This window comes from Sceloporus occidentalis, unplaced genomic scaffold (genome assembly GCF_023333645.1).
Source record: "Sceloporus occidentalis isolate IW3139 unplaced genomic scaffold, rSceOcc1.0.p SCAF_5, whole genome shotgun sequence".
Classification (NCBI taxonomy): Eukaryota; Metazoa; Chordata; class Lepidosauria; order Squamata; family Phrynosomatidae; genus Sceloporus; species Sceloporus occidentalis.
In genome coordinates, this window is record NW_028316985.1 from 12,169,388 (window position 1) to 12,197,149 (window position 27,762).

Here is a 27,762-nt window from a genome sequence, read left to right on the forward strand (position 1 = left end):
TGCAGCATCGTGGATAGTGCATTCCTCCCGATGTGAGGCCAAGGCAGACCATTGTTGGTGATCAATTTGGCCAAGCCTGAGATGTTGTTTCAGGGAGTCCTTGTATCTCTTCTTTGGGGCGCCCCTCTTACGCTGACCCGTGGCGAGTTCACCGTAGAATACTATTTTTGGGAGGCGATGGTCCTTCATCCTAGAAACGTGGCCTGCCCAGCGCAGCTGCGTCCTCAATAGCGTGGCCTCAATGCTGGTGATCCCTGCTTGCCCGAGGACAGCAACATTTGTCACATAGTCAGTCCAGTGTATATTTAGAATTGTGCGTAAACAGCGCTGATGAAAGCGTTCAAGGAGTCGTAGGTGTTGGTGATAGGTGACCCATGTTTCAGACCCATAGAGGAGAATAGACAGTACAATGGCTCTATACACACTGATTTTTGTGCTTCGCCTCAAGTGTTTGTTACTCCAGACTCTTTTGTGAAGCCTTCCAAATGCACTATATGCCTTTGCCAGTCTGTGATTGATCTCTTTATCAATCTTGGCATCTGAGGAGATGATGCTTCCCAGGTAGGTGCACTGCTGGATGGACAAGCACACATGTGCCAACAGTGATGTGGGGATGGTAGTGTTCTTCCTGTGGTGCCGGCTGGTAGAGAACTTCAGTTTTCTTCAGACTGACTTCCAGTCCAAAGAGCTCTGCAGCTGTTGCAAAACAAGATGTTAGGCGCTGCAGAGCTGCTTCCGTATGGGCAACGAGGGCAGCATCGTCAACAAAAAGCAGCCCATGGACCAGATAGATTAGAGTTTATACAGTAGTGTAGTAAAATGGTGTCCCTTATATAAAATAGCAAAATCAAGATTTGTTTTTTTGGAATTTTTTAAAAATTTAAGCCATGGATAGTTGAATCTGTGGACAAAGAATTCGTGAACACAGAATTGACTATACTTTGTTTTTGCCTTTCTTAACAAGGAAAACAGAAAGTACTTTACAATGAAATGCACCTAGTCTAGTATGGTCAACTCGACTCATAGCAATGACTCTCCAAGTTGTGGGGAAGAGTTCTTTCTTAGCCTACCTGGGCAGCTCTTGTATTACAGGGTGGTCACCTATCCAGATATTCATCAGGACCAGCACTGCTTAGCTAGTGAACTCAGACAGGACTGATGTGTTCAGGGTTGTAAGGACAATATTTTAGGATTATATCATGGTACTGTTATGGAGATATAGCTGTGAACCAGTTTGCACATACAGTATTATATTTGATAAAATCATGCCTGAAAGTGAGAAAGGACACCATCAGACTGAAGGACCCTGAAAACCACAACTCTTGAAGCTCATCTAGGAAGTGTTCTTTTGGCTGGTTAGTTTTAAATTCCTATCTCTTAATAAGAGTGGAATTTAAAAATAGAAAGCTGCAACCTTCACTACAAACAAACAAAACCATTAGGCTAGTAAAATTAAAACTTAAAATGTTATTTCATTTTTCACTTTCCTTGTTTGTTACTGTCTTTTCCTTTCATTAGCCAAACTGCCTACTATCATTATCTCAACCACATTTTTAAGGAAATCATCATGGCCTGAAATGCAACCAGTTTAAAGACAACTGTGGCCAAATGAGCTGAGGGAGGGCCTCAATACAATTAAAACTCCTTTTGGCTGCTTTCTCCCTGATTCCCACAATCAATCTAGTCTTGAATGGCATTTGAAAATGTGATATTTGGTCAACCCTCTCCATCACCTCTCCTCCCTATCTCCCTTTGCCAATCTTCTTTCTTCAAGCTAAACTGAAGAAGAGAGGATAAAAGCAAAAACTGAATGGAAAGTGTCGCATTGTCATCCGTTATCAATGAACCACTGCAGCCAAAACTATTTACTTATGTTTCATACCTATCATGCACATGCTTTTATTTATCATGCACAGCTCCTCAATGTTCCTGCTCATTGGTGTTTTACTGCTAGGTGGCTAACAGCACAGTTCTAGAGATGTCTGCTGCAAAGTAAGCCAAGCTCAGTTCAAAGAGACTTACCCCCCAGGTGAATTGCAAGGGACCATAAGGACCCTTCAGATGAACCACCCCCCTGGCATTCAAGAATACATAACTACAGTAGTCCTGAAAGATGCCCATCCAACCTCTGTTTAGAGACCAAAGATGGAGAGTCTACCATCCTCTGAACTGATCTATTCTACTCTCCTTCATCATGCAAAAAAGAGGACTGCCATCAATTGTCTTCAAGCTGTACTGCCAGTCCCACGGATATTGTCACAGGACAATTATGAGTATTTCTTCCACATAGTTTGAAACAGAAATGTACTTCATATTTATGTGCCCCATCTATTCTGTATAATGACATCAGATTTCCTAGTTCATTCCAAATATCTTAATTCAAGAGAATACCACACTGCAGTGGAGAAGTCCACACAACAGTGTATTTTCCATGCTTTAGACTAAGAAAATGTCATAGAAACACAGCTATGTATTTGATTTGCTGTTATTCAGTAACTGACACAACAAAACAATGTTTTCCTAATGTCACCAACAACCACAGCTATTACTTCATACACTGTCCTAGCATGCAGACTTCAGCGATGTAGCTGCTAGTCTGGGATATCTGTATGCAAAGAGATGTTCTGGCATCTCTGAGACTAACTGTGTGAAATAAAGCATGAGCTTTCAAGTAATTGCATCTTGAGGACATAGACCAAGCCTACAAAAGCTTATACTACAATATCTGTTGAACAGTTAGTCTCAGATTTGCTACGAGAGCCCTTTGCTTACTGTTCTGGTATGACAACCTGAACAACAGAAGCAACTGTTCATACAGTCCACAAAGATAGTTTTGAGAATTTGTTTCTATACTGTCACAAAAAGTTTGAATTTTATCATTAAGAAAACAGCAATATGTGAATGTCCTCCCCTTCTTTGTTATATCTGACACAATTTAATTTTTAAAAAACAAAAACCTAAGACAAATCATATTATGAAGTAGATAGTATTTATAGTAGAACATCAATCTGAATGGAGAAATGTAATTTTATCCATGACTAATATGAACGATAGTCAACCAATCTATCAACTAAGTCTGGGTAGGGTTGAAATAATTCTGAAACAATAATACTTTGTTTTCAAAGGGGAGCATAGCTTTGTATTGAGTCAGAGCACTCATCCATCTAAGTTAATTTCCACCTTAACATTAGAAGTAACTGCCTGACAGTAAGAGCTGTACAACAGTGGAATACACTGCCTTGGAGGGTGGTGGAGTCTCCCTCTTTGGAGGTTTTTAAGGAGAGGGTGGATGGCCATCTGTCAAAAATGTTTTGATTGTGTCTTCCTGCATGGCAGGGAGATGGGCTGGATAGCCCATGGGGTCTCTTCTAAATCTATGCTTCTTTGATTTTTATCTATACACCAGTCAGGTAGCTAACCAGTAACTTTTTTGTCATGCATGTGAATAAGGGAGCCCCTAGGTCTCCATACACAGTTAGAGGAAACTCCTGACACTACCAACATACTCCTAAGCCCTATTTAGTCATAACCTACCATATTTAGATCAGCATGTGAACAGGGGAGCCCCTAGCTCTCCATACACATATTTATTTACACATTTATATGCACATAATAGGTGTATTCTTTAGGGTGCATCCTTAAAACATGTATGTCAATGATAATATGCAACAGACCTGAGCAGTGTACCCTCAGCAAACATCAGTGCAGACATTCAAAGGCTCCTCAGCAGACAAGTTAATCCAAATTGTGTGTGTTTAATGGTGTGAATCATTTGAGGTGGCAGTATAGTATCATGCAACTGGGAGATGCAGGTTGAAATCAAATATCTACTTAGGTCAGTCATCTTCTATCTCTGATCAAATTATCACACAGGGCTAAGAAACTGGAGAAAGAAAAGACAGGGTTACGTTTGTGTGTGTTGTGTCATACAGATGTACATACTGAAAGACTAAAGAAAATCCACCATTTTGCTACTTTTAGTGCTCCCATTTCTGTCTTAAGATTGTTTTTCACTGAAACTCTGAGCCATTTGTCCAGATGCATTAGCAAAAACAAAAGCAAATTTCCAGTTTACCTGTGATGATCTATTCACAGATTCTAGAATATATTACATATCTTCCTTTGACTGTTGGCCAGCAGTTGCACGTGGTGTTCTAAACCACCAGAGACGTGGTCTGCATTTTGCAACTAAAGCTGCTCTCCAGGAAAAAAAGAGAAAAACTGAGTCTCACAAGATCACACTTCCAGTCCTCCATATGTCTCGTTTGAATAACTTCTGCTTTTTTAAAAATATCACTTTTTAACAACTGCAACCTTGCCAGTGCTCACAGCTTTAACATACACTCCTGTCATTCTATGCTGGCCTTAAATGGCACAGCCAACCAAACCCAAAACTCTCCCAACTTTCCATTCTGCTAACACTCAGAGTTAAGAAATGTAAAACTTCATTCAATGAGCAAACTTTTCCTTAGAAAGGAACAGAGGCAGGGAGAGATGTAAAATGCATACAGAAAGAGAAAAGAACACTTTTCTCAGTGTGGATTTTCAAGCAGTGGCTTATTTATTATAACTCATCATTATGTTGCACTTCCATGCATTAGTGAGGATGGTAGATTCTGGTAAGGTACTCAGTTTAAAGCAGGGATGGGGGACTTCCAAAAGTGAGGGAAGGGGAATCCCTCTTGGAATCTTTTTTAGGCCACATCCCTTGGATTGGCAGCAAATCAATCAGAAATAGATTGGGGGACTGGTGGAAAATTTCATTCTGGATCAGAAATTCTTCTTTGGGGGAGATGTCTTTATTTTGCTCCCCCCCCCCACCAGCTGTTGCTCTTGTGTGCCTTCAAATAATTTACAGTTTATGGTGACCCTAAGACAAATCTATCACATTTTGTTTATTTGTTCAGAGATTTATCATTGCCTTCTTCTAAGTCTGAGAAAGTATGACATGCCCAAGGTCACCCAGTGGGTTTCCATGACTGTGTGGGGATTTGAACCCTGGTCTCCAGAGTCCTAGTCCAATGCCCAAAACACCATACCATGCTGTTTCTGCCCTACACACCCCTGGAAAGCATGCAGCAAACTTTGGAGGAGGGGGCTTTTATGTCAGGGATGATGGGAGTTGTAGCTCTTCACCTCTGGCTCGAACTCACCACCTTGTTACGCACCGGTGCTGACCAGTTTTGGCCAGTGGTTAAAGCTTTTCTCTAAAGCAGCAGAGTTACAGAGAATAGGCTGAAGACCCTGACAAACTCTCCAAGCCTTCTCACTCTTGCTTCCACAGAAGTCTTCCCACTTCTTCAGGATCCAGCTGGCTCTTGTATCTTCACTCAAGACACCAGACAACTCAGTAGTCTTATATAAAAGATCTACTTTATTCTACTATATACAGCTCCAAAACTATCCAACACAACTCCAATACAACAATACTCCTCACTACTATCCACTACTACTACCCACAAAATACATTGGGATTCATAGCCATTATTATAGTCCTTGGATCATACCACCCACTCTTGTCAGTTTCCACCCAGTGGGCGTGTACATCCACTCTCATTGGTTCTCTTGTTTCTACCCAGAATTAATGATTTCATCATCTCAGCCTTGACCACTTAACAATTCTCAGGTGTGTTCAATTATCCACTTTATATTTCTGTCCTTGGCATTTAGGACTTGTTAATTCCATTACCTTTTACACCTGTGTGGCTCTTAATTGTTTCTGCTGAGTCACCCTGACTCTCACATACATGTTTTATTTCATTCACTGTATATCCCATGTTGCTTTTTCCTTAACATTTTAAAGATATTTTCTCATCTTTTTGCAAAACATCATGGCATGTGGTTCAAACAGCCTGGGAACTACAATATGGGAAACTACATGAGAACCACAGGCAGTGTGGTGCCCAATGGTGGTATAAAATATGTAGCAACTAGTGACAGCAGTGGAAAAAGGGAGGCAGAAGATGTGGATGAAAGCTTCCCCTTCACTTCTTACTCCTGTTGCCACCACACTTTAAAGACAAGAAAGGAATGTTGCCAGTGGAGGTAAAGTAGGATGCTACAGACCTTCATTTTCCCAAGCTGTCCGCACTACGCAATTGATACCGCACTACATAACTTTGATACCACTTGAACTGCCTATGTCTGAATCCTGGGATTTGTAGTTTAGTGAGTCACTAATACTCAGGATTCCCTATGGCGGACATATGGCCATTAGAGTAGTATTAAAGCACTGTAATTGTGTAGTGTGAGGGGGACTTCTGCTGTTCTGTTATTAACATTTTATTGAAAGATTGTTTGACTGTAGATATAAATGAACAATCTGTATTTTTCCTATCTCTGTATATTCCTTACCAGTTTACCTCCCCACACCCCCCCCCCCCCCCCACACACACACCAGACAACAAAACAAAGGAACAGGATAGTTAGATAGATCAAGAACACAAATCATATTTTGGGGAAAGTTCAGGGTTGCTGGGCTCATATTTTGTTTGAACTGTGGTCCATCAAACCCCTGGGTCGAAATCTGAGCTAGGCCTGTGAACATTTACACCATCCTCATTGAGACCTTTCTGATCTGAAGAATTAATCATTATTCCCTGTTCCACTTCATTCCAGTTCCATGGATTGGCTATGCCTTGTGTTCTGTTCCATCTGTTTTAACTTGGAGACTTCTAAAATTAACATCAGAATTGGCACGTTCACAATTTAGCTTCTCCTTCCCCTTTATAGGTTACTGATGCACAGACATACATACATGCTCTAATTATAATGCCACTGAATAAAGACTGATTGTGGTAACATCTGGATATCTCTCACCTCCCCATGAGATCATGTATGTGTTTGTGTATATTGTTAATCTGGAAGCAGGGGCAAAGTGGAAACAGTGCCAACGTGTATCTCTGAAAAATATAGGGAAATCATAGGTCATTGGTTCATAGATAATTCAAATCAGGTAATTCAGAGCTCCACAATTCATCATGAAATGTGGATGGTGAGGATATGCTCACAACTCCCAATCTGGGCACTCGTGTCCCTTGTGGCAAATCAGAAAAGTGAAGGGTAAGTAAGGAGTGTTATCATGTACAGCAGCAACAAAAGCATGGTGCGTTCCAGATTTTTTTTTTTAACTTCCATCTTTTTTTATCTGACTGCTTAACCCCAACTGTTGCTGTTCCAACCAACATCAAGGTATTTCTCATTTGGGACCCATGGTTATCTCTCCTGAGTGAGTTTGACGTGTATGGAATGATTTCTGGGTAGATAATATGATGAAGAAAAAATAATAATCATGAGGATCTGGTTGTCCTGTTATCTCTAATAAGTGGGCAACTTTTGCACTGGAACCTCAGAGGAAATGCATCATCGAAAGAGAAGACACAGACCTGAACACCATTTGTATAATTTATATGTATATTTGTAAATTTAGAAATAATTTACATAATTTTAACAAAAATATAATTCACCATAGTGGAGAAGACTAAAGACCAGATGACTGGTGTGCTTCCTCAGTCTCCTATCCAGACACTAAGAACTGATAATCAATATTAAGGTCCTTTTTCTTCCTTAAAACATCCAAAAGTTGAAGTTGGCCATATGGCAAATCCAATAACATAAAAAGTGTATTTTTGTTTTTCAAATGGATGTTAAATTTTCTGCACTCTGAGAATCTCCCAGTAGTCACATGGCCAGGAGGAGGTGCCAGCCTGCAAGATACACCCCTCCATACCATCTGAACTGAGAATAAAAACAACAAAATGCAGGCCTATGACTAAAATCTTCAATTTTTTTCTCTCTTGTATGGTTTTAACACCTTGCATGATGAAGAAGCCAGCAAAGCTTCAAAAGCTTGCAATGTGTATATTGTACATTTTGGTTAGCCCAATAAAGGTATCACTCTTTGGTGGATTTTTGATGTTATTGGACTTTCTCTTCTTTTTTTGAGTTCATTCTCATTCAACCAAACTTTGATTGAATGGCTCACTAGACAGAACACATGGTCACCATAACCTACAATAACCATCTTGGAACACAAAGCATGTTGCTTTGCTACTATCCAACAGGCCTCTGATCTTGAAACGGCCAACCAGATATCTCCATGAAACTCATAAGTAGAGTACAAAGGCCATAAGTATCAATTATTGCCACCCAGCATCAGGTATTTAAAGGTGTTATGATGGCATGAACTTATCATAACCAACAGTCATTAACTGAGTAATTTTTTATGAATATGTTGAATCCCATTCTAAGCTAGTATCAAAAACCAAGGGCATCTTAGGCCCAGTTTAAATGGGCCTTTGCACCGCCCCGTCACATGCTAGGGGGTGGCCGAGGACATAGCATCCATACCGGCCTCACCCCTAGCACATGATAGAGGTGTCAAAATGGCAGCGCCCTGTACACATGGGCACCACCATTTTGACGCGATGGACGCATAGCGTCCGCATGTCCTGGTGCCCTTCTGATGCCACAATTGCACCACTGGCGCCTTGTGGCATCACAAAGGCACCACAAGAAGAACCCGCTTTTTACGGGTTCTTTTTGTTCTGCGATGGAGCCGCATGGTTTGTCCGCTGCGGCTCCCTCGCGGAGAAAATCAGGGCGGGGGGAGACCACCATTTTTGGGCAGTCTGTATCCCGCCTGTGATTCACAAGAGTTCATTCAAAAGTCCATTTTAGTTCATTTCTTCATCTATATGCATTTTTAAACACACACACATACACACACACACACCATTTTTTTCTGATGGAATATACACTTGTATATGCATTTTACCCTAAAATGAAAAAAAAAATGTATTTTATCATAATGCATTTTTCTACTCATATTAAAACGCCTCAAGAGATTTTTACATACACATTGGTAGGTATTTTTGAGCCAGGAACATTAATGTAAAATTCAAAGAAGAGTGAAAACCAAAAGGTACCTGTATTTTGATTCATATACAAGTTTGAGAAGTGCAAACCAGGTCAGTTTGCTTAAAAAAGGAAGACTGAACACAATTGTTTACCATCTCTACCATCACCACACTTTTTTTTTTTTTTTGGCACTGTACTCCCCTCTATCTCTCTGTTCATTCTCTTGTCCCTTTTTCTCCTCTTCCCAAATGGTAACTATAAAATACAGTTTTAAATGGAGTTTGAACAACACAATGTAGATGACTGTTTTAGGAGACGGATGCATTTAGACATTTCATGGTGGGTGTGTATATGGTATGAGGGAGTGACGGCTATTTATTCCAACTTCACATGTGGTGTTAAGCAACTAAGATTTAGCAGTGTAATCAAATAACTGGCTAGAACTTTCAACCTTCCATTAAAAAAATAAAATAAAAAGAGGAGACAATTGGCAAGTTGTCTCAACTTTAAACTCCTTTGCTCCATGTTTCCATGTTCCCCTTCATCGCTCCACCACTCTGACCACCATCAGAAGCAGTCTTCTCTAGTTTAACCTGCCATGTGTGTGCTTCTACTCAAACCACAGTATCCTGGAAGCCTTTACAAAGCAAGTGTACAAATAATATTGCCTAGAATGCACGGAGATAAGTTCTTGGAAAGGGGCAAACTGCTGACACCAGTCAAGCTTCCCTTCCTCTCTGAAAAAGTTTACAAGAATATAATATGATCAAATAAAATTTAAATTTACTTTTCAAGAGAAACAGATTCTACAACTTCAGACCTCTCACCCTCAGAAACAGCAGCTGATTTCTGCACATTTATTTTTACTGGCAGGCAAATCAGCTGTTATTTCCTGGCTGTGAAGAAAACTTCAGTTTATCATATGGAACGTGCAAAATTGTTCTGCCAATACACTGGCTATGTAATATCAGCTCAGTTGCTATCGGAGGGCACTGCAAAGTGTTCGACGAATGAACTAACTCTCTTATACCTGCTCCCCTTTTAGGTAACCCAACTTGCTCCATCAGAAACACAATTTATCTGGCATCAGCATTTTCAAAATTCAAGTCATTAAACTTGACATGGTAGCCTCTAGCTATGGCAAAATAACCAGAAATTTAATTTCACCAGATTTTTGCAAGAAGAAGGAAACTCAATAAATGCCATACTAAACATTGCCTACTTTATTAAGGGATATAATTAAGATCCAATGACTGGGCTGGGAAATCCTATTACACGATCCTATAGAAAAGATAAACCTTAGTTAGAGGTTCTGATCTAGTCAAGGACAGGATGGGGACCATGTGTTTAACTAAGGTCCAAAACACACTGCAGAAATATTCCAGTATGGGACCGCTTTAACTGCGCTGGCTTGGGTCTAGGGAATCCTGAGAACTGTAGTTGACAGAGTCTGATAGAGATGGCTAAATGTCTCAGAAAACTACAGTTCACAGAATTGTATAGCACTGAGCCAGGGCAGTTAAAGCAGTCTCAAACTGGATTATTTCTGCAGTATATTTTGGACCTCAAGTTCAAAGTCACTTTGAGATCTCTAAAGGAAGGACAGGACAGGACATAAGTGAAATGAATAAACAAACTGGTCTTGGGCCTCAAGAATGATGCCTTTTTTCCCCTTCCAGCACAGACTCAAATTATTTTCCCAACAGTTATCTGGCTTTCATGATCCCTGCCTAATGCACCATGCCCACCAAAGCTCAAAACTACAAGATATCATGCCCAAACAGTAGAAGATGAGTGGTTGACTTGAAACAACAACTAAACAACATTTTATGGTAGCCAGTGTGACCATGGTGGTGGTTTCATGTGCTGCAAGGCTGAGTAATTTCACAACACACGCACACACAACGTTTGCAGTCACTAATTTATATCCAGAACTTAAATAGAAATATAATGCATTTCACCATAATAGAGAAGGCTGTGAGCTGTTGATCTATGTCTCTATGCACTTTGCTCTCCAGGTGTTGATGGATATCATCAAGATTTCTACCTATACTCTTTTTTGGGATTCTTGTCCTGACTACAATTATTGGTCCTAGCTAGAGTTCGTTCACTGAATCAATGCAGACTTGATAAATCAACACATGTATAAGTACCACTGAATCAATAGGCCTTCTTTAGATGGGACTAACACTTGGATATGGGCCTTTCTACTGGTCATGCCTCACTTTCATATAGATAACTACCTTCTATCTTTCAAAAATATGAGTTAATGTCTGTGAGATGGAAGGTTCCAAGGCATGATCAGACTATGGCACGTTCCTATGGTCAATCTGGGGTGGAGGTGGGGGTTCTCAAGCTAGGGAAAAGGAGGAACCATCACGTTCCTGGGCCTCTAGCAAATATGGAAGGAGGTTTGATGTGGCAATGGCTCCTCTCCTCAGCTACAATTGTGCCTTCACCCCACTCTGGTCATGGAGATATGTCGCAGTATTGGTGAGTGGCATTGCATTACTGGCCTAATTGTGATTTTGTATGTGTGAGTATTTATTTTCTATCTGAATTATCTACCTGGGGGAGATTAAGAGACTGTTTTATGGGATCTATGAATACATTTGTCATTTAGCTTCAAATGCTAAATACTTTTCTCAGTCCCTGTGACTGTAGTCCAAAATTTAAGCTGCTTGAATGAATACAAGATGCCTGTTTTGCAGTGTGTGTGTGTGTGTGCATAGATTCCATCCATTTTCTTGCTCCTTAGCTTGAAGAGCTCATAGAGGCTCTATGAAAGAAAGCACTGTCCAGGTTTATGAATGGTATCACTTTTGTTGGTACCTTTAGGGGAGGAATGTACGTGTGTACACGTGTGTGTCTCTTCATAAAACTTTAGATAGCCAATGGTTTTTCTGCCGCTGAATAATGAAAACAACTATCACAGCCAAATTTCATTTCTCTTCCTCCTTCGATGGCGGTCTCCTTCCCCCTCCAAAAAAATTTTTTTTCCTGCAATGAAGAAATGTTCCTTAGTTCTCTGTCTCAAAATGGCCAAGTGTATTAAACTACTCCAGGCAAGTGGCCCTTACCACCCCAGATGGTTTATGGAAACAAAACACTGTTTGCTTAGGAATAGGTTGTATAGCAGTGTCTGTTGCCCAGGCACTATGGAGCGTGCTAGATCAGGTTGAAAGTTAATGGACCAAAGACATACTGAAATTTTAACACTTTCCCATTTGAGCTAAACATACAACTTTAAATCAGGATAGCCATTTTCCTTTAATGACACAATGAGGGGAACACAAAATTGAGTGTATTTATGTTAGACACAAACTGCAAATTTTGTGACCAAGAGATGCTTCACGCTTTGTCTAACAACTGTGTTTGCTGCAGCTGTAGTTGTCCCACAGTTCCTTCCCTCAGTAAACCCATCTTCCCAGTTAGCATGTAATGCTAAACTGTCTTGAGTCTCATGTTCGCAGGGAGAAAGGCAGGATACACATCTAAGAAATAAAAAAAATAAATAAACCATGGTTCAGCATTATATGTAGTTAAGCTGCTGTGAGCCTCAGACACTTCCATTCTAGATTAACTACATTTGGCATAACCCTAAATTGTAGCTAATCTTAAGTATGGTTTGTTGAAACAAGTCTGCTTCTTAAACTATGGTTATATGTTGCTTTATTTCAACAAATTATAGTTAAGATTAACCAGTGGAAGCTCATGGATCCAATGAGGTGATGATTTACTATGAAGTTTGGGCCACCTTTTTGAAAAGTTATCAAAGGTTTGGAAGCCTATTCCAAAAATAGGGCTAGATAGCTCCTTTGAAATTTGGACTCAAACCCAAAGTTGTCTCATTGCCTCATTGACATCCAAGGCCTCAGCTTCCCCTGAGATGGTCGAATAGGTGATGTTGTGACAAGCTGTGGTGAACCTATAATGCAAACAAAAGCTTTTGAACTCATCACAGCTATACCAAAGTTGGAATTGGGAATGTGCAAACCTATGCCTTTCTGCAGCAAACATTCAACTAAGAAATTGGTTCATTCAGGAACATGTGCTAGGAAGTGCTGTTTAATTTATTTGTTTGTTTAATTTATATGCTGCCTTTCTCCACAGAGGGACCCAGGGTGGCTCACAGATAAAACATTTAAAATCTCAATAAAATTCAAAACAATTTCATGGAATCATAGAGTTGGAAGAAACCACAAGGGCCATCCAGTCCAACCCTCTGCCATGCAGGAAATCACACTCAAAGCATCCCTGAGAGATGGCCATCCAGCCTCTGTTTAAAGACCTCCAAAGAAAGAGACTTCACCACTCTCCGAAGAAGTGTGTTCCACTGTTGAACAGCTCTTAATGTCGAGGTTCCTCCTAATGTTAAGGTGGAATCTCTTTTCCTGTAGCTCTCCCATGCTGATATTCACCATGTACTTCAGTAGCTTGCCAGTATCTACCTTTCAACAGGGCTGTATTGTCTATTGACTGAGGATTGAAAAGGTTAGCAACACTAGCTCCACACAATGAATCACATGTCCATACAAGTTATGATTCAAGAAAGAAAGCTCAACAGAGACTTTGACTGCAATCTTATGTTTGAGTTCTCTTGACGCATGCACAAGCATTCACGGACATAATGAAAAAGGAGTTTAGGAAACCCTCTGCTTGGAAAATTACTTCTAAGGAACAAATCTAATGAGACCCAGAACAACATCCTACAGCTATTCAGTTCTAGATGGTTTAGCACAGGGGTAGGCAACCTTTTTGAGCCAGGGGCCGGGTTGCTGTCCCTCAGACAACTGGAGGGCCGAAGCCAAAAAATAAATAATTAAATAATTTTTTAAAAAATTAAATATATACATAAACCAGGACAAATGTAGGACAAAATTTTCAAATGGAAGGCACTTTTTTTTAAAAAATGGAGGACACGCAAAAAAATTTGCTGATTTTTAAAAAAATGTTAATATAAATGCATGTTTCTGAGGCTTCTATAGACAATTGCCTCCCAAAGGCCCCAGCGGCAATCGGCGGCAGGACCGGGCAGGGGCCGGTCCCAAGGCCTTGCCGGGCCGCATCCGGCCCGCGGGCCGCAGGTTGCCTACCCCTGGTTTAGCATATCACTATATTAATTCAGCTTTCCAAGATCTTATAAGTTTTAGGAAGAGAGAATAACAGAAGCCTTTCCCCTTTGCTTTGGCTTGGGGAAAGTATTTGGAATGCCTCATTTAGGAAAAGTGTGATCAATGCAATTTTAAAATAAGTATCCATGTTAGTCCATTTCAGTATAAAAAGAAGGAGAAAGGGGAGTCTTGTGACACTTTTAAAACTAACAGATTTATTTTAGCATGACCTTTCATGGATTATAATTCCTTCTTCAGACACATTGTGATTGAAGGTCATGTTGAGTGTCAAATAGGAAATCCCTACAAATCAGATTGACCCTGTAGGCCCATCTCATGTTTGAAAACATGTGATTTTTATGCTTTACTTCATATATGGTTTAAGAGTGGTACAACAGTGTGGCTATGGCTTGTGTTAAAACTATTTGCCACATGGAAAAACATGTAACAGATGCAAGATGTAGCCTGGCGCAAGACATAAAAACAGCCATCCTGGATAAAACCAAAGATCTATATGTAATCCACCATTCTGTCTCATCAATGGAAATCCACAAGCAGGCCATGACTGCAAAAGGACCCATCTGGTAGTAATCTACAGATCCACTCCTTGCTCTGTACCTTGAAGTCACAATATTCTTCTCCATCCCCACCATTAGGCTTGCCATAACCCGGCTGCAACCGGGAATTCCCCGATTTTGGGGGCCCCGAGCCCCTCCCGGCACGGGTGCAGCCCCAAAACCGGGAGCCCCCTGGTTGCAGCCTGGGTTGCTGCGCCCCAGGCAGACCTCGCTGCCCTCCTCCTCTTCCTCGGGGAGGCAGGGAGGAAGAAGAGGGCAGCGAGGCCTGCCTAGGGCGCAGGAGGCGAAGCTGGAGGCGGCGCCTCCCCGCGCGCCCGCACCACCCTCCTCCTCCGCCCCCTCTCTCCCAGGCCACGCGGAGGAGGCGAAGGTGGATGGAGGCAGCACCTCCTCCACGCAGGGAGGTGGAGAGGAGGTGGGGGAAGGTGGCGCAGGCGCGCGGGGAGGCGGGGGATTCCCCCCGGATTCCCCCCCAGCGAGGCCCTGGATGGGGCTCCGCGATTGCGGAGTCCTCCCAGGCCTAGCATGGGCTTGGGGGACGCTGCCTCCCAAGCCCATGCCAGGCCCTGGATGGGGCTCCACGATCGCGGAGTCCTCCCAGGCCTGGCATGGGCTTGGGGGACGCTGTCACCCAAGCCCCAGCGAGGCCTTGGACAAGGTTTAAAAATGTAGGACTTTTTTTTTTAATTTCCTGGCCAGGAAATTAAAAAAAAAAAGGTCCTACTTTTTTAAACCTTGTCCTACATTTTTCCCGGTTTGGAGGTCCCCAGGGATGGCAACCCTACCCATCATGCACGTCTAATTCTTTAAAGAATGATATTGTCATCCGAATGCTGCAGTTTTTCTCACCATTACCTATGCCAATTAAATGCGATGGTAATTGCAGTCCAACAACTCCAGGGGTGGTGGTGGTGTCACATTTGTCCATCTGTGCTCTATGCATTCCAAAGTGCTTCAAGGTCTACTGGGCTTTTGAACCTCCAATTCTCTGGGTGGATAAAATGTGGCCCTTCAAGGAGGGCCCATGTACTTCCATTGGCTGTTTTTATGGCCCTCAAACCCTCCAGATTCCCAGGTCAAACATTTTTAAGGGAGAAAAAATTTGAATTGTCTTTTTGGAGACAGCAATGGGTGGCAATTCCATTTTTAAAAATATGATATATTCAGGATACAGCCATCAAATAGAGCACAGAGCTTTTGGACACTTGCAGTTTTTGTGGTTGTTTGACGTTTTTGGGATGCTACACACCTCTAAAGGTTCAGAAATCTGACACTCAGACCCACCACAGTGGTCCATTTCTATGCTACCACAATGCCTTACTGATACCCTCTTACATTTACCTCCCTCTTCCCAGCCATCTTAAGAGATTTTTCAAGTGGCAAAACATTATTTTCCCTTGTATCAAAAAGTTGGTTGTCAGCATGAAAAATAAAGTGTAGTATTGTAATAAGTGGTTCTAAGTCTTTTGTGTATATGTATTTTAACAATGTGGATAATTCATTCAGTTTTAATTTTTAATAACATTATCTGTTGCATTTGAGCATGTATGACTCATGTGATGTTACTTAAGAGTCAAAGTATATTAAAATGAAAGATAGAATGAAGAGTTTGATTAAAGAAAGATATGGAGTATATTAAAAACCTCTTTAAAATAATTGGTAGTGACAACAGAAATGTATAGACACTCATTGGAAAAAATGGTAATATGGTAAGATGAATGGTTTTTTTTTCTAGCAGGAAATTCCAAGTGTAGACATTAAACCAGCTCTACATGTACTGTAATATGAAGTTACCTCCCTTCTGCAAATGAGGTTAGAGGAAGATGTTCTCCAAACGGTCGCCTACCAAGTGATTTGAACTACCAATACCATTACAAATACCATGGCATACACTGTGATGGCTTTGGATGATGGGATTTGTAGTCCAATGTACCTATAAGGTTGCTGGTTGGGGAAAAATATCAGAAAATAGATGGCTTCAACCACAAGCACTAAAATGTATACACAATGATGTCTATCTTCAAACTGGAAATTCTGGGTCAGATTTTTCTTTCTCCTCACCCTTATTGCTGAAAGTAGCTGTTTACACATGGCCAAAAGAGGAGGAAATGTATCACCAAAACTGAAGAAAGAAGAGATGTGTTTATGTATATATGTGTGTGTGTATGTTGATGTACATACAACTTGTATATGATTTTTATTGACAGATAACTGCAATATAAACAGAAATACAATACATCTCACCATAATAGCAAAAACAGCAGTTATCCACATTGTGTATCAACACTGCACACCTATAGCAATTTGATACCACTTAAACAGCTATGGCTCCATCCAACAGAATCATGTGATTTGAAGTTTGGCAAGATGCTTTGAATTCTGTTCTAATAGTCTGTGATGATGTAGTTCTGCAGAATGCCCTAGAACTCTCTATCAGAGAATACTAAGGACCTCACCAAACTGCAATCCCAGGATTTTGTAGGATGGCATCAAGGTCAAGAAATGCATCTCAAACTTCTATTACTGTGTTGTGTGGCTATACCCCTGGTGAATGTCATGCCTACTGGTTATCTTATCTATGTGGACAGTGTTAATGGGCAACATCAAGCTCTCTACTGTCTTTTCTAATGTTTTCTTCTCTTCAAATTGGATTTTGAGTGGCGAACCCATCAACACTTTCCCCTGACTTTCAAATAACCTTTCTGCAAAGCAAGGCACCCAGTCACCCTGGTTGAATGGTCCCCTTATCTGGGTTTCAACAAAACATTTGAAAGCACCCTGGGCTAAATCAAGCATTAGTCCTGCCCAGTGGAATCAACAGAACTTAGTTGTAACTGTTAGGACCCATTCATTGCAAAGGAGCTACTCTAAATATGATTAGCGCTGGAAGCAGCCCCGTTTCCACAGTGCACTTTAGAGCACTGGAATTAAGGTAGAGCTGGAGAAGAGGACTGAAAGCTGTTGGACATTCTGAGTCCAACTAGTGGCTATTCTAGCCCAGTATTGTCAATTTTGATTGGCGGTGGCTGTCTAAGATTCTTTCCTAGCCCTAGTTGGAGATCCCACATTCAAGAGCAGCTGTGCTCAAGAAGGTATTATATCATTTAATATAACTCACTGGCTTACACATAATATATGCTGTCATCTGAAAAGGGAGTCCTTCATGGGTCTCCTCCAAACCAGTCAAAATACTCTGGGCTGCCTCCAAAGTATTCTGGCCCTGTCTCTGCCCTGGATTGCCCCCATTGCCTCCATACTCCATCACAATGCTGGGCAGCTGTATGCATATGTATCCCACTGTGCCACCTGGCACTGCCTCTGGCATGAGCTGCTCTCTCAGGTCAGAAACAAGGTGCTCAGTGACAAACACATGGCCGGGCACCTCACTGTGACTTTAGAGGGAACAACTTGCTGGGCAACACAACAGGATGCTTGTCCAAAGATCCAAAGCAAAAGGTAAGATTTTTAAAAACCATGTTAGGCAGGGACAGGTCAGATTTGGTGGAGAACTGGCCTCATATTGTGAAGTCAATCATGTTGACAACCCACACTCAAATTGGGGATTTGCTCCTGCATTTTTATACAGGTTTCAGTGAAGGCAGGGGAAGCTGATTTTATTGCAGATGTGCCTAATGTACCAATAAGCTGAGAGTCTAAAAATTACCTAAGAATACCAGTTCTGGGTAGAGTCCAAACATCCTCAATATTTCAGGAGCATTTCCCCTTTAAACAAATTGCTCTCACATAGAACTATGAGCATCTAACGTACCCTTCTTTTTTGGCCTCCCTTCCCCCCGCTTTTCTTTTTCAAGTTGTTCCAGGAAGCAAAACAGCTAATGTTCCTACTCTGTGCATTCTTCAGACTTCTGATTTTTAATAATAGAATTGCATCACAAATACGGCTTTCCTGGGTGTGTGAATTCATTGGAACACACATAAGAGCATATTCTAAACACACCGGGGTTCACCTCCCATTTCCTCTACAGATTCATGACATTCAGAAACCTGTTGCTGTATTTTGTCCATTTATCTAAATATGTGATTTTTCACTTCTGGAATTGGAAATCAGATATTCAGGTCACCGTTTCTGAAAATGGCCTTAGCATTATCATGTCAGGCATACTGCTTAAGAAGGCTAGCTACTCAGCTGCTTCAAGTCGAAACATACTTGCCACATGCTCTGATCATTGGTTATATTTTCACCTCCATCAAGGCAGCAGGGAGTGGAAAAAAGAAGTATCAGAGGCTGTAAATATCCCTGAACCTATCATTATTAATGATATTCCAAAGCCCCCTACTTTACATATTTAAGTAATTTAAGTATTATATTTCATCCTGCCAGAGCGAGACCTTTAGAGATTGTAATTGGACTACTGCTAGAAATCTGTAATTTGCAGTTTCTTGAAACTTAAAATGGGGAATATGGCAAAGGGCAGTCTACAAGATAAAAGACAGAGAGCTAGATGCCAGGAGATGTGATTTTTCATTGAAAGCTGCAAACTCTGAATAGTTTGTTCCTCAGTTTCTCTAGATGTAAATGTGAAGCCTTTTTTTTTTTTAAATATCCTCAGAAAAATAAGACCCAAAACTTGTCTGAGTTTGCTGGATGATAATGCACCAGTTGATAAATCCATGTCTAAACTTTTAGCTTCTATGGGAGGAAAGCAAACAGTTTAATATTCAAAACCATTTTATTGACTCTTGAATTGAACTGCTGAACTCAAACTCTTAACAGCACAAATTTGGACTAAGGATAAACGTATTTTTGAACCCAAACTCTGAAGATTCACAATAATTAAAAGCAGTGGCACAATAAATTAAGTCCAGAATATGTAAGAGTCATTATAAATGTATAATAAGTGAGCTTTGGCCTCCTCCTTGTGTACACCATCTGACGCCCACACAAATTTTAATGCTGCACAAAATTATATAATATACCTACAGTTACATAATAATATAAAAGCAGGAAAAGGAAGGTGTAGAAACACCTTGGGCCAAGCTGGAGCAGTATCTGGAGCTATATATAAATTCCTTCCATTCTGTGACAAACAGAACTATAGAAACAAGGCTCCTGTCAGTAAACCTGGTGAGTCTTTGACTAAATATGCCCCCCTGATTATGTTTATGTGAATAATATTAACTAGAGCCTGAAAACATTGCTTTTGGGGATTATAGCCCCTAGAATTTCCTAGCACCATGGTTAGTGTCAATGGGGACTCTCAGAATTTTAGTCCAAAATAGTAACATTTTCAATCTCTGATGAATATTTCACACACACACACACACACAGTGAAGTAATAAGTATTATAGTTGTGTGTGTATTTGTGTGTGTGTATATGTGTGCATCCATGCCTTCAAGTCACCTGTCAACTCATGGCAATCCCATGAATTTCATAGGGTTTTCTTAAGCAAGGAATACTCAAAGTGGATTTGCCAGATCCTTCCTCTGAAATACAAGCCCATAATGAAAAGCTATTTGAAAAGTATCATAAAGAAAGAGAATGAAGATACTTTACTGGTGTAACAAGTATTATTGTCTAGTTATTTTAAAGGATATCTAAATGACCATTTTGGAAGCCTTTTAACAGGAATTTTCCAAGTTCTTTTTTCTCAATTAGCCTTGCCATTCCTTTCCCAAAAATGAAAGCAGTATATCTTCTTTTTACTTTAAAACAAAAAGCTAGCAATCACACTGAGTTACTTTCTAAACACTACATTAGCAAAATAAATTACTTTTAAACACTGCGACAAGTAACTGGAATTATTTACTCTTTAAAATAATTTCCAAGCTCTTGACATTCATACTATCACTCTCACACAAACCTTTCTGTCTTCTCAAGGATGTGAGGAGGAGGAACCCTATTATTTTAAACACCTGAATAGGTGTGAAATGTCCCATCTGGTCAAACAGGCTATCAAATGATTGAGAAATAAATAGCAATGACATATAATATATTTCCATTCAACTTTTTTATTTCTCTCTCTCATTGATTATCTACCTTTTTGTGCTTTGTTGAAGTAAAACAATTCCTAGATGGTTTGTTGGATGAAACTATTGAATGGACAAAACATTTTAATGTCCCTATGATGTTTGTTCAAAGCATCAGTTCTTTAAATAGATAAAGACTTTTATCACAGAAACAGCATGAGCCTGGGAAAGCATCTGTGGATGGCACCGTATTAGTATTATGGCAGTAATAGTATATTTCATTGGTGATGAAAAGGTTAAAGTTGCAGTTTCCTGGCACTGAAATCCAGACCTGAGGATAAACCCTATTGAAATACTGTATACTTCAGAAACATAAGTTGCCAGAGAAATGCAATTTAACTGATTTTGGGATTGCAAAATTACTTTAAAACATTCTGGGGGTCTTTACCTATAAAGGATCAAGTGTAAGAAAAAGATTATGTTCATTCTCTTTGTCTTATAATTAGGAAAAAAGAAACCTTCTGTCATACAAAATATAAAATACATATGTATTTAATATATTGCTGCAAAACGAACTCATCCACATTGTGACTTTTCCCTGCTGTGTAACTAAGGGGAGAGCAGTATCTATATGAGCAGGATGATACTTCCATCTTTCAAGACTGTTCTGAGTTATAGACCTGGATGTGGTCTAGAGATTTAAATCTTATTTTATTCTCTCATATAAGAACATTTAAGAAAGAAAGAAAGAAAGAAAGAAAGAAAGAAAGAAAGAAAATTTTTCCTCCTTCTTTGATGATTTTTTTTTCTATCTGGAGAATTTTAATGAAAACATTGTGGAAATTGTGTGTGTGTGCTCTCTATCCCACCGACAACATTTGGTGGAACACAGAAAAGGGCCTTCACAGTGCCTCCTCCTAGGCTCCGGAATTCCCTTCCCAGAGAAGCTGGATTGGTATGCTCCTTACTGTCTTTCCTCAAGCAAGTAACCCCTTTTTTATTCTGATAGACTCTGAGAGCCGATACTCATGGAGTAACAGGTATAACGTGCTGAACAATTTTCTGTTGTTGCTAATTTATAGAATCATAGAATTGTAGAGCTGGAAGAGACCTTAAGGGCCATCCAGTCCAACACACCTGCCATGCTTTTTAATTTTCTGGCTGTTTAATTGCATTTTTAACTTTTGTATGCTGTGATCTTTTAAAACTATATATGTCAGCTACCTCAAGTACCACACTGGGGAAAAAGATAGGATATGAATAGATGTCATAATGATAACGCCATCAACAATGAGGTTTTCGGAGGGGGGGGGAGGTCTTTGTACAAAATACACTTTTCAGCAACAACAAAAAAAACCCTGAAAATTTTTTTGCAGAAAAAATAACCAAAGGTTATGAAAAAAATAATTCAGTCCTTTCACTTCACCCCAGGGGCAAAGGATCTCATAGAAGCTGATAATTTTTCAACAGGATGTTCCCAGTCACCCTTTTTTCACGAAAAACAGCAAAACCCATGAATATTCTTCACTTCCCTATCTGAATCTGCTGGCCCTTCATTCTAGCTCCCTCCAGGGTTGCCCATATATTAATCAGGCATTGTAGTTCAAGAAATAACTCTTCTAAGCTCTGGCTCACAAATATGCCTTTGTAGAAGCTGAACCTATAGAGCTGTCTTGTAATAAGCCAGACCATAGCTGGGAATTATTTTTTTACTATAGCTCCCACAATCTCCTCTAAGTCAACAGGGGCTGGGGAATTCTGTGCACTGCTGGCCCAAAAGGTAATATTTTCAAAGTCTGGTCCAAACCATTGGTCCATGTAGTTCATCTTATACAATGATTTATATCACATCTCCAAAGTTCCAGACAGAGAGATTTACCTGGAAACACTAGGGGATGAACCAGAGACATTTCAAAGCATTAACTCTACCCCAGGTGCTGCTTGTTTAAAAGCCATAATGTTGCAAAGGGGGGGGGGATTCTCACATTTCCAAGTTGCTTGCAAGAGGAACACTTTTGCAGAACATCTTGAGCCAAAACTTGAATCTGTACATCTTCCAAAAGCACCATCACACTTTCTTGCTGAAGCAGGTGTAGGGTATTCTTAAAATGTAAATACGTGTGTGTCTGGGTTTAACCGAATGTATCATTTATACTTTTTAAATCTGTGCTAACGGCCTTGGAAAGAGGTAGCAAATAGAAATTTAATCGCACCGTTACTGTACAGCACCCCTTCTGGGCATTCCTGATAAAGGAAAAGTTCATTTCATCAATGCACACATCTCAAACTAGTTAAACTAGATAAATCTTCTTTATCCTAAAATGAAAGGGCTACATGCGGATCACATTTTAAAAAACTGAAGAGAAAATCCAGTGCATGCACCCTTTCTTCTCAGACTCAAAGGCTGTAGTCTCTATGTGCCAAATCCACCAGGTTTCAGGTGTGATTCCCTAGCATCTCCAGTTTAAAGGATGATGCTGATATAAAAAACCCTGTCTCCATCTTAGACCCAGATGAACAGCTGCCAGTCTGAGTACATAAGCCTTCCCCAATTTTGCAACCACCAGATTATTTTTCATATAGAGATTCCCTCAGCCCCAGCTAACACAAGTAATAGTCAGAGATAAAAGCAGTTGGAGCTGGAATTAGGGGAGATTGCAGCAAACTAGAGTAAGTAATGTCCATAACTGCACTCCTTAGAGGAACATATGATGCTCCTTGATGCCAGTTCCTTTCACTGGTCCACTTTGCTTAATATTGGAGTGGGAACAGTTCTCCGAGGTCCCAAGCAAAATATTTCCTGCTTTATAAGAAGGTGCTGGGGACTGGGATCTTCTGCATACAAGACAACTGTTCTACCACTGTTTAAAAATAGGTATTGCAACAAAATATTAAATGCATAAAATTGCCTATCTTTAGGAAGTTTTTTTTTTGTTTAATGCTGAAATCGAACGGTGAGAAAAAGCACATAAAAACAACTGGAAACAGAGTACTTTATTTCTCCTTAGCTTTGCCCTGGTTAAAAAAAAAAAGTTCCTTTCTTTATCAGCTATGGTAAATTTCAGAATAGAAAGGAATAAGGTGGAGGTAAGAATTGTCTGCAACAGTTAATAAACAAGACACTTTGGTTTAACACTGTCAGAGAGTGTCTTTTTTAAAAAAATCTACTTATTGCACACCATATCACTGTCATGAAGTCAGAAAACTTTTTGGGTAGCCGTGCTCCTTTTGTGCCACTGAAAATTAGCTCCAGTTTGCCAGTAGGTGTATCTGTACTGTCCTATGGTGAGAGAGGCTGCTTGCACTAGCCATATAGCACAAAATGTCCTTGTCCTTTCCCTGTCTACCTTGACACATGCAAACACACTAAGTGCTGAACTGGTTGGAGGGAGAACACAAAAATCTCCAACATTCTGCATTATGCTTCCAAGTTTCACTTTTAAACAAGGATGTCATTCTATTAGAGATCATACAGCCTAGAAAATCCACCTAAAGTCCCATCGAATTCAACTGCTTAAAACTGCTATCGACTGACATCTCAGTAAGATTAGCTAGCATTCTATCTCATGCTGTAAATGTACAAAGAACATAAGAAAAGTCTTAACAGATGAGACTGATGGTCAATCTAGTCCAACATTTGTATTGCCAACAGTAGTCAAAGAGATTGTGAAGACAGCCCTTCTTTAGATTCCCTGACATTAAGAGGCTCACATACTTCCAAAAGTCCCATTGAACTATCACAGCAATTAGGTAATGATGGACCTATACCCACCAAGAATTTGCCTGATCTCTTTTCTTAAAGCAATCCAAACCACTGGCTATCATGTAAGAATGACTGAGAACTTGAAACTTTGCAAGTTATGCAGTCAAATGCCACTAATAAATAAAGGACACAATCTGCTCCTCTTCAACTAGTCATAGCTTTTCTGGCGAAGGTGCTACTTGCACCATAGTTATCCTCAAGATTTTTCACTTTTTCAAACATTGTATGACACAGTTCTGAAGAATTGAGAAGTATCAAAATGAATATTTAAACATGTATTTTGACAGAAAATATTAACACACATACAAAATGGGGATTTAAAAATAAAATAAAACCACAGATTAATATAGAAGTGGATAGAAATTATGGCTAGAACATGCAAAACTGACACTGTCTGGAAACAAAAAAGCGTGCCCATCCCTGGTGTCATGGTCTTATACATTTTATCTAAAAAAGAGCAATTTAGCTAAAAGACTAAAAAATTAATCTTTTGACAGAGATATCAAAGGAAACCAATTCCTAGTCCTAAATCAGAGAGTCTACCCACTACATTAGACTGTATTTTTAAAAGAGAATCCACTCATTTGAACTGTGTAAATCAAGCTGCCTGTCATTCAGATGAACACAGTGAAGCTTTATCATCTTAAACAAACCATACGCTATCTCAAAATTTTGAGGTTTAACGTGAGGTAAGCAAGCATCACTCTGTTGCAGATGCTTTACTACAAATTACAAGATAAACTACTAGCCAGCAATAGAAGGAATGTAGTAATAATCTATAGCGGTTTGCAACATTTCACAACAATACGGAGAGTTAAAACATATTAAAACAAAAAGATGGATAACAACAATGCATAAATGGAATACATATATGTACACATTTAAAGCCTGACATATCCTGTGGATTCAAGAAAAGAATGAAGAATGTATATAGATTTGATATTATCTGTATCAAGATATGTATTTTTGTGGGGTGGGGGGATAGGAGTTGAAAGCAAAGAGGATTCCAATAGATCAGTTACAACAAACATCAGCACCTGGCACTATTACTCTTCATGGCTAAAAGATCTATGAAAATAAACTTGATCCCATAATTAACCATTCCATCAAATAAATAAGGAGCAGTTATCCACAGTACAGCGATGCTGAGAGCCAAACCAAGACTTCACACTATTAACAACATCATGAATTTGTGCTACTATACTGACGAAAGGACTGTCACTGTCTGAAGGTACGGAAGCTTGGCTCAAAGGTGCTTCATAACACAGAATCAATGTGAAATATTGGGGATGATTCAATTATACTCTATACTAGAAGCATTTTGGTCCACCGTAAGGCCATCTGTATCACAGTACACCTCTATATACTTAGTACTTAATAATAACCTTTTCTAATTAGATTGTATACGTCTGTGGTAGCACTTCAGAAATACTACTAGAAACTTTTGGGGTTTGCTTGTTAACATAATTGAGAAATCCTTGGGTCCAAGACTGCTACTTAATCCTTTGACCTTACTTGAAATACTAGTCCCTTAAAGAAAACGCGAAGAGAGAGAGAGAGAGAGATCGTACCATTTCATATAATTGTAGCTCCAAAGACAGACAATGGTATTCACAAAGTGTTTCAAGCAAAGAAGAATGGCTTGAGAGGTGGGGCATGGAATGTACTAAAGATTATATCATGCCTATTTGCATTTATGATACTGATATTTAAAACACGGAGATCTTTAACAAACTATTTTTAAGAACATAGCTAAACTATTATCTAAAGAATGAATCAAATCAACAAGGTCCTGTGATCTTTTTGAACATGATATAAATGAAGATAAATAATATGAAATGTAAGTCATTAGAACTCATGGAATGATCCAGCCAAAGTTTATGACCGAAGGATTATAAGGTAAGTGGGAGCATTAAGAATGTATCTATTTTTTTTTAATTGAAGTTTATGAGCAATAAAAGTGTTCCATTATGTCTTTCTTTAAATTTGGATATTACAAATAATTTGTAAATGGCTCTGTGATACCTTTTAAGTTGCCCTTTGGTATGCAATAACTGATGAAAGCCTTTTTTTTGGTGAGGAGGAACCCACTTTAAAATACACTGTATCAGTATTTTTTGTTTTTGTTTCATTCATCTTGTGCATTTTGCTTTGTGATGCTGTGACTTGATCCTCAAAAGTGACTTATGATTTTCTTGAGTAAATTTAAAATAAATAAATAAGGAAAGTCATGGAATAGTTATATTCATTCTTGCAATCCACATGTTGTATTGTGGTTCTTAATACGTGGCCCATTTAATACTGCTGGGAAACAGTAGTAGCTTTAGGTGGGACACAGTGATTTCATAACAGTTATTAAAATATCAGTCTGCCAATCCTCACATTCCCCTAATTTATTTTGCATGTCTTTATCTTTGCATTTCTTGGATTGTTTTACAAGGAACATAGCCATAAATTTATATTCAACAGTACTGTTACAGTTTTCAACTACTTACGAATATATTATTTTTGTTTGCTTTACTCTCAACAACACTACTGTGGGTTGTTGGGGGTTTTTTTGTCCTTAAAATATCCCATAAATGATAAATAGAGCAACAGAGTGTTTATAAAAACTATTTTAAAAATCAAGTGAACTTTCTGCTTCTGTCATGATGGGACCTAGGTTGTTTAATAAAGCAATGACTGAGGTGGAAGATACAAGAGTTTGTATAAGCAGGTGCAATTCCCTGTCAGCTTAAGCTACCCAGTGCACTATCAGGTTGGGATACTGATCAATGCTCTCAGACTCTCTGTCTTATGCAGGTGCAATGCTGATTTTCAACATTTAAAATTACTAGTCTCTGCTAATGCAATGCACTCGTGCCATGCTTTTCACATTTATAATTATGCACACCCACTCCAACAAATTAGTTAACAAGTATGAAGGCCAAAGGACATGGTAGCCAGAAATATCAGGCACACAAGAAAATAAACAAACGGACAAAAATTGATGTCAGGTTTTGCACCCATATCGCAACAGATTACACTTCAGAGTCTGGAGCAGTCAGAGTTTGATCCATTTCATTATGTGTTCATCTACTGGTCCCAAAAGAAAAATACACTTCTGTGCAATTGCTCCACATTCCCCTTCTTTGTGGACTTTACTTTTAGCATGCATTTTGCAATGCTAAAACATTAGCAATTTACAGAATTGGCTCTTGTCTCTCATCTATTCCTCTATAAATAGATTTGTTTTGCTACAGAGGTATGCTGGCTTGGACACTATTTTTTCCAATGACAGGAGAGTCTCAACTTGGCAAAGGTTAGCAATAGTGTATGGTTGAGGTGAGTTAGTTATTTGCAGGATGGAAGGTACTCTCTACTCTCTTCTCAAACACCCCCCTAGTGGTTGACATGGATTAGACATTGAATGGTCTCTAAAGGAGAAGCAAGACTCACAAAACGGACTTTGGAACAGGCAGATTTGGCAAAGGAATAGATACAAATTGAGCTAAAATTGAACCCTGGACAGATCTAATT

The 27,762-nt window shown here is 39.5% G+C and overlaps 1 protein-coding gene across 5 annotated transcripts in view; it reads right to left on the bottom strand.

Annotated features, from left to right (window-relative positions):
- Positions 1–27,762, bottom strand: part of SOX5 (SRY-box transcription factor 5) — a 454,554-nt gene that overhangs the window by 419,850 nt on the left and 6,942 nt on the right. Inside the window, exon 1 of one of the 5 annotated variants that reach the window (XM_089527608.1) lies at positions 3,675–3,786. The exons of the other annotated variants lie outside the window; for them this stretch is intronic. Coding sequence (XP_089383734.1) covers positions 3,675–3,712 — 38 coding nt within the window. The 5' untranslated portion in view covers positions 3,713–3,786. Of the gene's footprint in view, positions 1–3,674; positions 3,787–27,762 lie in introns of those variants that run through there. 5 annotated transcript variants of the gene reach the window in all.